Below are 10,246 nucleotides of genomic sequence, written 5' to 3' on the forward strand. Positions count from 1 at the left end.
CTCACTGCCCCGCTGACTGACTGACTGCCCGTTCCATTGCAGACGGGCTCTGCGCCTGGAGCGAGGAGGAGTGCAGGAACTTCGAGCACGGCTTCCGTGTACACGGAAAGAACTTCCACCTGATTCAGGCCAACAAGGTAAGGCCCCTGCGTGTGCCCACCCGTCTCCCTCCAGTTTGCTCGGCCGACTTCGCCAGATTCATTCCCACCCCAGAGAACCAGGTCCCACTGCAGGTGACTTCTGGCAGCTGTGCCCGACGTGGTCCCTGTTTGGTCAGAGGCACTGTCCCGTTGTCACTGCGTCCTCAGGGTGGAGCCCATCCATTGGTGGGGTCCCCATACAGCCCAAAGCCACGGGGACTCAGGGTCTCCTGGTTTTCTTGTCCAGGGGCACCAGGTGGTCCTTCTTTCCAGTCTTACCGGATGTGAGTCCTCCAGGTGTCTGTGTTCACCTTGCAGCAGCAGTGGCCCCGTGGCTTCTGGGGTGACTCCCACCCCCAAGCAGGATCTCCTTGGTAGATCTCCACCTTCCAGCTGCCAGTGATCCCACCTCGGAGGCCCCCGCTGGGGTTGTCTGTCCTCTGCTCTGGCCTTGTGACATGGGGACGTGCTGATGTAGGGCCTTGGTGTCTTCCTCTGCAGTTGAGAGGTGGGCGGTTCTGGATGGGGACGTTGCTGGGGTGCCCAGGGCTGGGCTGGAGGCAGCGCTTGACCCTGTTCCATCCTCACACTTCAGCATCTGAGGCTTCTGGAGCCCCATGGCCGGGTGTTCTCCTGCTGGGGGCTCTTGGCTTCAGACTTCTTGGTCTGCATGGTGTCTGGCTGCAGGCACAGCACTGACTGCCTAGCCCTCCCCGAAGACCTCTCTGGGTGCATTCAGACCGGTGTAGTGCTGGATGGGAGACGGTGCTCAGAGGCCAGGCGTTGATGCCTCGTGCTGTCAGTAGGGGTCTGTGTACCCAGAGCACCTCCTGTTGCACAGCCCCGGCGCTGTGGGTGATGCTTCCCAGGGGAAGGGCCACACCCGGGGTGGCCTGGATGCCTCCAGCGGCCGGGTGTGTGCCTCACACGCCAGGGGCTGCCACTGCTGCACCGCCTCCTGCCTTAGCACACCCGGCCGTCTCCTGCCATGTCCTAAGTGTGACTTAGAGTGTGGGTTTCATAGGACCCAAGGTGTTTTGTGTTTGCTCAGGCAGTTCTTTCTCGGGACACGAGTGACGCTCCGTGTCCAGTGGCCCTTAGCTCACACGATGTCCTCTCTGGGAGCTCCATCCATGGTGATTGTCCTGTGTTCAGGTCCATAGGAGCAGGTCGAGGAGGTGGACACTGACCCTCCCTGGGGTCCTGGGTCAGGGATATGGGCGGTGACCCTGGGCTGGGGCCTCTGAATGTTGGTTTGTGATGTTAATGCCACATGGGGACAGCAGGGTCCCAGGCCAGGAGGTGGGAGCTCCAGTGGGGCCACGGGGCCAGCAGCAGTGGCCCATGAGCCCAGATGGAGGTGGGAGAGGTGGGGCTGAGGCTGGGCAGCAGAGCCAAGAGGGTGCCTGCTGTCCTGCAGGTGCGCACGCGGTCAGTGGGCGAGTGCGTGGAATATTACTACCTGTGGAAGAAGTCGGAACGCTATGACTACTTCGCCCAGCAGACACGGCTGGGCCGGAGGAAGTACGTCCCGTCCGGAACCACGTGCGTGCAGCGCTGCTGTCAGCAGTAATGTTGGCTGGGCCACCTGCCCGAGGCCGGGCTGGGTGTGGTGGGCACCTAGGTGACACCTCGGGCTCAGGGCATCATGCGCCCTGCTTCCTGGCCCCTCACAGCTCCTCTTCCCACAGGGACATGGACCAGGACCTGGATGGCAGTGACCCCGATGGCCCCGCCCGCCCCCGTCCCGAGCAGGGGCCCCTGGCAGGTGCATGCACAGGTAAGCTGCACCAGGGCGGCTGTGTGCTCTTCCCTGGCACTGCCCTGGGTCAGGCTGCACCTTGAACACTGGCCCTTGCGTGGATTTGGGCTGCCTTGGCCAGCTTCATGAGGTGTGTGTTGGGGGAGCGGATGCCACCTGTTATCTGGGTCCCATCCTACTCAGTGTGGGGTGCTCACCAGGCTATTGAGGCCACCAAGGAGCCAGGCAAGGCTACAGATGAATTCTGTTTTGTGACACTGAATGGAACTCAGGGCCTGGGCACACTAGCCTACATCCTTCGAACTTTTTATGGCATTCCCTAGAAGGGACACAAGTGGGGACCTCTGCTTGCTTGAGATGCCTCATTTCCAGAATCTAGGGTGGTTTGCCCAGAGGGTGCCCATGCCTGCCAGTTTCCAAAATTGTGCATTGAGCTGGGTGTGGTGGCACGTGCCTGCCATCCCAGCATTTGGGAGGCTGAGGCAGGAGGATCATTGTGAATTCGAGGCCAGCCTGAATTACATAGCAAGAGCAAGTCTCAGAAAACACCGCTAACAACAGAAACTCAAACTGCATATGATGTGCCTCTGTGACGCTCAGAGGCACAGTTCACACAGCTCCATGCTTACTTGGTTCTCTCGGTGCCTCGGCTTTTGTCAGCCTTTTGAGCTGTTGTATCTGGTCCTGTTTGGAATTGTGGGTTTTTGTTTTTGTTTTTGTTTTTTGGTATTGGGGATCAAACAAGGGACCTTGCGCTTGCAAGGCAGGCAGCAGAACCACTGAGCTAAATCCTGGCCCTGGAATTGTGGTTTTGACCCCGAGTTGATCTTTGAGCTTAAGAATGCCAGGGCTGTGGGCTACACAGTGAGTTCCAGGTCAGTCTCAACTATGTAGTGAGACTGTCTCAAAATAAAAAAAGAATGCCAGGGCTGTTCAAAGGGTCCACCTGGGCCCATGACCGCTGTGTGGCTGGGTCCCTGTGCGTGTGTGTTTCAGGTGTTTGTGTGGCACATCTTTCTGAGGAGGCCAGGCAGGAGGAGCCTGCAGTGGCGGCTGGAAGTGCTTGTGGGGTGCGGGAGGGCTGGCCTGCGGGCTCGGGTCTGCTCCCCGAGAGCAGCCAGCACCCAACTGTGTTCTCCCCGGCAGAGCCTCTGAGTGTGGACTGTGCGGCCGGTGGTCGTGGTGAGCCCAGAGCGGACTCCGATGGCCTCCCATCCTCGGAGCCGGGACCCTGTCCCTTCCCGAAGCTGGATGAGTCCCCTGCTGTGCCTCTGCCCCAGAGGCCACCAGCCCTGGCCAACCTGGCTGTGTACCCCTCAGACACAGCCACTGCAGAGCCCGGTGCCAGCCCAAGACTGGCCGTGGACTTCGCCCTGCCGGAGGAGCTGCCCCTCCTCTCCAGCCATGTGGGTCTCAGTGAGGACCCCGAGGAGCCTGTGGCCCCTGCCCAGGTGGCCTTGTCGGTTGCTGAGTTTGGACTCATTGGCATCGGGGATGTGAACCCTTTCCTGGCTGGCCACCCAGCGTGCCCGGCTCCCGGGCTGCACTCGGAGCCCCTGTCACAGTGAGTACCGCCCCCCTTACCCTGCAAGATTGCTGGCCCCTCAGGCTGAACCTTGCCCGCAGGGGCCTGAGGGTGGCAGCCCTGACAGTCTCTGCCATGAATCTGAGTCACTATTGCACTAGGTGGTACATTTATGTGGTTCAAACCCAAGAAGGTACAGAGGGTGCAGGTGCCAGGTCCCCAACCTGCCCCGGTGCCCTGCACCCTCTGCGTGAAGGGTCTCCACAGGAACGGGCAGCTCAGCTGCATGGCGGGGGGCCACTGACCCACTCCTCTCTCTGGCAGCTGCAACGTGATGACCTGTTGACCCCTGGCTGCAGGCAGGAGTGGGCAGCCTGCACCAGACTTGGCACCGAGCCAGGCCTGCCCGTCAGTCTTCCTGACCCCCGCCATGTGGGCCTCGGTGATGCCTTCTCTGCTTCAGGAGACATCAGGACCGGGTGAGGTGGCCGGGCTGGCAGCCCTTGCCCCTCCTCACAGACTGGACCCAGGGCGCCTTGGTGCCTGGCACTGCCACTGTGCTCCAGGCTGCAGTCGCATCACGGGACCCAATGGGCAGCAGACGGACGCAGAGAGGGCCTGTCCTTCAGGACACAGGGCAGAGCTGGCCTCCTGGCCCCTTCCAGCCAACGGAGGCGCAGGCAGACGTCACTGCCCCATGGGGAACATGGGCACAACACGCACCAGCAGCCCCTGCCTGGGCATCTCGGCACCTGTCGGCTCTGTCCCTCCATGCCTGTAGGGCCGTGGAGCTGCCCAGCCCTGGGGTCGGTGGGCACAGAGCCATATACCTCGCTGTGCGGCCCCTGCCCACCCCTGGCCTCCAGCCCGTCTCCACTTCAGGAAAAGCCGCACTTTATGCCCCACCTGCCTCCCATCTCCACATCCCCACTCCTGGCTCTCGAGGTTGGGGTGGGGCCCTCAGCCAGCCCTGGGGGTTTAAGGAGACAGGTGAGTCGCACCCCTTTGCCGCCTCTTCCGGGGCGCCTGGGCAGGGAGCAGCAGAGGGGCTGGATGCCAGCCGGACCCCTGGCCTGTAGTCTTCGTCTGTTGGAGGTGGCCCGGCAAGGTGGCGGGGTCCTTGTCCTCTTACCACCCTCCTGCTTGTTTATATTGGTGTTTACAAGGCGGAGTGGGGTCCTTGGCAGGCAGCTGGCCCCCCCGGGTCAGCAGCGCAGTGCTGGGCTGGAGCCATTGGCACTGGACTCGACTGTCCCTCGCCCCCAAGACCACACTGTGAAGTGAAACTGCCTTCGCCCCTTTGCTCTTTTATTTATTAAACTTGATTTGAATCCCAGGCGCCTCTTGTGGGTGAGGTGGGGCCAGGAGTGGGCAGTGATCGTTGGCTCTCTGCTGGCTGAGGGCACAGGCAGCGACTGGTCCAGAGACTGGGCGACCTCACGGCAGGACACAGCATGAGGGACAGCGCTGGATGTGGAGCCGACGGCCGCGGAGGCCGGGCTGCCTTGTCCACAGCATGGGCACTGCGGGCAAAGGCCTGGTCCTGGAGGCTGGGCAGTTGGGCAGTCCGGAACGGTCTCCCCGAGGGCGAGGTGCCAGGTCTCGGGCCTGCGCTGTGGCCGTACTTCCCATGCCCTGACCAAATGCCTGGGACAAGGGGCCGGGCAGCGCATGCCCTGCACCCCAGCCACCCACCACCTACTCACAGCCACTCAGTTGCAAACTTGGCAGCCGCCTCTGGACAATGCTGCGTGGGACTGGGCCCTGACCCCCTGGTCTCTGAGGATACTGTGTGTCTAAACCATTGCCAGCTCCAGAGGAGCTCTGCAGCCGGCCGGGGTCTCACCTGGCTGCTGTCCCGACTGTCGTCTCCGTCTCGGCTTTGAACCGTCGAGAGGGATGCATCTTGCACCTGGTGAGGCCACTGCTGCCGTACGCATCGAGGTCTCACGCCCTCGCGGCTCCTCTGTGGCTCCCGAGCTCCGTGGCTCGCTTCTCTGCAGCTCGGATACTCTGGGCACGGATGGACCTGGTTTATCTTGCCCCGGCTGGAGGATGTCTTGCTTGTGTCCGTATGTTTGCCGGTTAGCTGTAATCGTGCTCACGCAGGCTTCTCACTGGACTTGAGTCCAGCTCAGCTGGCCAAACGCCTGGGCGCCTCACTGCTGGCTGAGCCTCGTGAGTGTCCCGTGGGGGCAGCCACCAGCTCTGCAGGGGCAGGGGGACCAAGTCCAGGCCTGGGCAGCTCAGCAAGTGCTGGTCGCAAAAGTTTTTAAAGCTGGGGGTGTAGTGTGGTGTGGAAGACCTGGGTTAATCCCCAGTATTACCAAAAGAAAAAAAAAAGTGCCACATGCTCCTGGTTTGTGTGTGTGTTTTTTTAATGATCCCCTCACCCCTTTATTTCTGTCCCTGAGGCTTGTAATCCCTTTTGTTTGTTTCTCATGGGGATTTTGTCATTTTATTTATTTCCCTCTGCCCAGCATCTTCTATCTAAATGTTGATGTGGTTTTCTGTCTGGACTGCAATGAGCCTAGTTCTTGGCTCTACTCATTCTGGGTCCTGCAGGTCCGTGCCCCGCCCCCCGCGCGTGCGCACGCGCACACACACACACACACACACACACACACACACACACCCCCTGGATCATTTCTGTGGACCTGTCTTGGAAGGGAACTAGACCTGCTCCAATCTGGGCTACTCCACAGCCCACCCGTGGGTCTTTAATTCACATGTTCAGTATTTTATTTTTAGGATTTGCACCTGGTTTCTTATTTCTCTGCTAAAACTCTGTTGTTTCATCTCCTGTCTCTGTTTCTGAGGATTGAACCCAGGGCCTTCACAGCCCTTTTTTTTCTTCCTCTTTTTTTATTTTGAGACGGGGTGACCCTGCTGCCTCAGCGTCCCAGGTAATAGCTGGGATGATAGGCATGGACCACCCTGCCTGGCTACATCATATATTTTTTGACTAACTTAAAATAGTTACTACAAATGGTTGCTGTTTTCCTATTTTGCATATTGCTGTTTTGAGTCATTTTAACTGTTGGGCTGGATTGTATGGATTCTCTGGCCCAGGTTTCCTTTCCTGCCTGGTGCTGGAGTGAGGCTCCGGAGACTGTTGAGGGATGCTGGTGGCTTCAGGGTCCCTGTACTGCTTTGCTGCTCTCTCCACCCAGGCTCATTCTCAGTGACCTCCTGGGCCCTCCCCTTGTGGCCCGGAAGTTTCAGGCACGTGACCATGTCTGGATCTTCCTCTTGGAGATTTGTGACATTTGCCCAGTGGCTCAAGTAGAACTGCTTGGGTGAGATTTCCTGGGTCTTGTGTGGGGAACTGACTAAGGCAGAAGGGTTTTCTTTTGTGTGTGTGTGTGTGTGTGTGTGTGTGTGGTACCAGGGATCAAACTCAGGAGGACCTTGTGCTTTTGAGGCAGGTTCGGTGCCACTGAGCTAAATTCCTGGCCCTGTTTTGGTTTTTTGAGACACAATCGCACTATGTAGTTCAGGATGGCCTTGAGCTCTCTGCTTAGCCCAGGCTAGCCTTGAATTTGTGACTGTCCTGCCTCAGCCTCCCAAGTGGGAGGATTACTGGCTTGAATGGTGGGGCTGGCATTGGGCAGAGGAAGCAGAAGGAGCCGAGATCCATGGGCAGCCAGGGGTGGCAGCTGTGTTGGGGGGTGCACTTCTTGTGGGTGAGCACCAAGGCTGGGGCCAGGCCACTGAACACCTTCTCTCTGAGCCAGTTTGAAAACTTGGAGGGCAGTGGGGGTTCTTATGGGTTTTGGGCTGCAGCAGAGTTTTACTTTAGGGAGAGGGATGTGGGTGGATCTCTGAGGTGTAGTTGCTGTCCTGGCAGGGTCTGATGAGTGTTTCTTTTTTTCTGGGGTTTTTTTGAGACACGGTCTTACTATGTAGTTGAGACCGACCTGGAACTCACTATGTAGCCCAGGCTGGTCTCAAACTCGCAGGGATCTTCCTGCCTCAGCCTCCCGAGTGCTGGGATTACAGGTGTGCGCCACCACACCCGGCCACGTCCAACTTTTTTTGGTGTTTTGAGACAGCGTCTGGCTACGTAGCCCAGGCTGGTCTTGAACTCAGAGCAGTCCTCCTGCCTCAGTCTCCTGTGTTCTGGGATTACAGGCATGTGCCACCATGCCTGCTTGGCTTCCGATGAGTGTTTCAGATTGTGCACTCACCACCATGTAGAGCAAGGCTGTCGGGGGTGGCCTGGAGGCTGCATATCCCCTCTGCCATCTGTAGTCCCTGCGCCTCCCTGCACTGTTCAGGCTCAGTGCCAGTCCAGGTCTGGGCTGGACCCTTGGTGCCTCTGCAGCCTCCAGCTGTGTCGCTGCACCAGACCTCAGGGCCAGGCCTGCTGCACTCTCACCCGAGAGCTGTCCCTTTAAACAGCCTCCTGTCCTTAGCTCCCTGAGGATCTTGCTGAGGAGTGGCCCTGCTTACTTGCATTTACTTGGGATCTCCTCCTTGTGCTGGGGGGTCTTGTGTGATCCCTGCAACTCTGGCTACGTGGGGGTCTGTGCTAGACAGCAGAGGGAAATGCCTGCAGGCCACCTTGGCTAGGAAGCCAGGCCTCAGCCAAGGGGTCGACTCCAGGCAACTTCCAGGAAGGAAGACTTGGAGGTGGGGGGGCTTGTTTTCCTGGTTTGTTGCTCCTTGGTAGGGTGGCCAGGTAAGATCCAGGATGCCCAGTTAGATTCTAATTATAAATATTTTAATATAGACACACACTGTGCAACACTTGGGACATACTTGTGCTAAAAAATGGGGGGGCTGTCCTGCTGGCATTCAAAGCCTGTTTTGTTGTCCTATACTTCATTGGCTAAATTGAGCAGCCCAAATCCTGGGCCCTTACAAGCGAATGTCGATATCATGGAGGTAAAATGCACACCCCAGCCTGGTTCCTGGGAAATCCTGGGATGTCTCAGAAGGTCCGCTCCGGGGGTGGCCTGTATCCCAGAAAGGGCGGCCCTGTGCCCATCTGCCCTGGTCCTGTGGATTAAGATGGGCAGTATGGGTGGCACCTGGGCCGATGCATTAGAATTCACCCAACGGCATTAGTTGAGCACTTGCTGTGTGCAGGCCCTGCCCTGGTGGCAGCCTGGAGGCAGGATGAATACACAGCCAGGTAGGTGCTGCTTGCAGGTGACCCCTATGTGTGGGGACACAGTCCTGCCGCCTCCATGAGATGGGTGTGACTTCACCCAGGATGGGGGCTCCTGGACACGGCCCCCCCACTAAGGTGGGACACCCTAAATTAAGAGGTCCACTGAGGAGTGGAGTCCAGGCAGCCTGTGCAGCTCTGGGGTTCCAGCTTCATGGTGCTGGATCCAGAGTGGGAAGGCCATGGTCCCAGCCCTCGGAGTGTGCCCGATGTCTTCCCACACCGCTCCCCAGCCTCGCCAGCCCACTGCAGGCCTGGAACCACCGATGGGGTCCTTGACCTGAGCTGGGGCCTCCCAGTCCATAATCTAACCTTGGCGACCAGCCTCACCTCACTGGGACCCAAGAGAAGCCGAGAGTAAAGGTAGAGTAGAGGTGCCTGCACTTAGTTGGCACCCACTGTGTACCAGCCCCCTCCATACATTTCACAGGCATCTCTGGGCCAGTCAGGTCAAGATGGGGCACCAAGGGGCAGAGCTGGTGCTGAGCCCCTAGCCCCACTGCCTGGGACCATGTAGCCTGGGGAGTGAGTTCCATCTCTCAGAAATTTGAGCAAGACCCCAACCCCCTTTTGGCTCTGTCACTTGCAGTGGGTGTCCTGGCTTTCTGCCTCCCAGCCGTGGGCACCCCACACAGGGGCAGCAGACAGGAGCTCCTCAAGGCGTGGAGGGCCCCACTAACAGGTACTTGACCCCAGTTCTGACCCTAATCCTGATTTTTGCTGCCCCCACCGGTTTTAATCCTGACACTGCCTGGGGATTTTAAGGACTGACCCCTATCTTGACCAGCCTTCCCCGCCAGCTCCTTCCTGGGGAGCCTCCCAGGCCCCTCCCTGCTCTGCCTGCCCGATGCAGGGCTCCCCACCCAGCACTCAGTAGGTGTTCAATAAGGAATGATCTCTCTGGGGCTTGGATACAAAGTCACGCCCTCCTCTCAGCAGGAAGTACTGAGCGCCCTCTGGACTTCCTGAGGGTGGCGTCCCGGGTGGGAGGAGAGGGCAGTAGCAATGCCACCCACGGATCGCATTTATGCCGGGATTGAACTCCAGCCCTAATTCCATGAGCCTGTGCATCAGGATCCACGAAGGAGCTGTGAATGAGGGGCGGAGCCGAACGCTCCAGCCACCCCACCCCACAGGCGGGCGCTGCTCTCTCAGGTGTTACAAGCCCCAGGCACCCCATTTGGGGGCTGCTGGGTTGAAGGATGATGCAGTTAAATACGGCTTAGGCAGCCCAAGGAGGCGACCTCCGGAGCCAGCCTCCGTTCGAATCCCGGTCCTACCACTCTCACACCACAGCCCTGATTCCCACCACAAGGTGTGACGGCCCAAAGAACCCGTGCAGCTGTCGGGACGCAGCGTTTGCGAGGGGTCTTTGGCCTCGGTTTTCAGACCCAGCGGTGTGCGGGACCCTTCCTCCCCACACTGAGCATCGCAGCTGTGGGAGGGAAGCGCTCGCTCTGCGGGGCCACGGCGCGTCCTGGCTTCCGAGGTGATGGGGTGTCCAGCCTGGCGAGGACAACGAGCACGCGCGGGGACTCCGTTGCCCGAGTCTGGGGGCCGCCCTGGTGACCTCTACATCGCCGTCCCGAGGTATCTGGCGGCTGCTCCGGGCTCAAAGACCCTTGCCCCGCGCCGCACGCGGG

General features: G+C 59.4%; 1 protein-coding gene and 1 long non-coding RNA gene across 4 annotated transcripts in view; both read left to right on the plus strand.

The window, feature by feature from the left end:
* Mier2 (MIER family member 2) overlaps positions 1-5,781 on the plus strand; it is a 25,431-nt gene extending 19,650 nt beyond the window's left edge. The window contains exons 10-14 of one of the 3 annotated variants that reach the window (XM_019209164.2): positions 43-137; positions 1,561-1,709; positions 1,832-1,920; positions 3,049-3,466; positions 3,752-5,781. In XM_019209164.2, coding sequence (XP_019064709.1) covers positions 43-137; positions 1,561-1,709; positions 1,832-1,920; positions 3,049-3,466; positions 3,752-3,773 — 773 coding nt within the window. In that variant the 3' untranslated portion in view covers positions 3,774-5,781. The remainder of the gene's footprint in view (positions 1-42; positions 138-1,560; positions 1,710-1,831; positions 1,921-3,048; positions 3,467-3,751) is intronic. The other 2 variants (XM_019209166.2, XM_019209165.2) reach the window with 2 other exon arrangements.
* A 737-nt stretch (positions 5,782-6,518) lies between these two features.
* On the plus strand, positions 6,519-10,215 carry LOC109118372. Its single transcript, XR_002025696.2, has 3 exons — positions 6,519-6,726; positions 9,193-9,285; positions 9,993-10,215. It is a non-coding gene; the product is annotated as an uncharacterized LOC109118372 (long non-coding RNA).
* Positions 10,216-10,246: the final 31 nt, after the last annotated feature.

The sequence above is a fragment of the Fukomys damarensis genome, unplaced genomic scaffold (genome assembly GCF_012274545.1).
Source record: "Fukomys damarensis isolate Sample0158 unplaced genomic scaffold, DMR_v1.0_HiC HiC_scaffold_37, whole genome shotgun sequence".
NCBI classification, from domain to species: domain Eukaryota; kingdom Metazoa; phylum Chordata; class Mammalia; order Rodentia; family Bathyergidae; genus Fukomys; species Fukomys damarensis.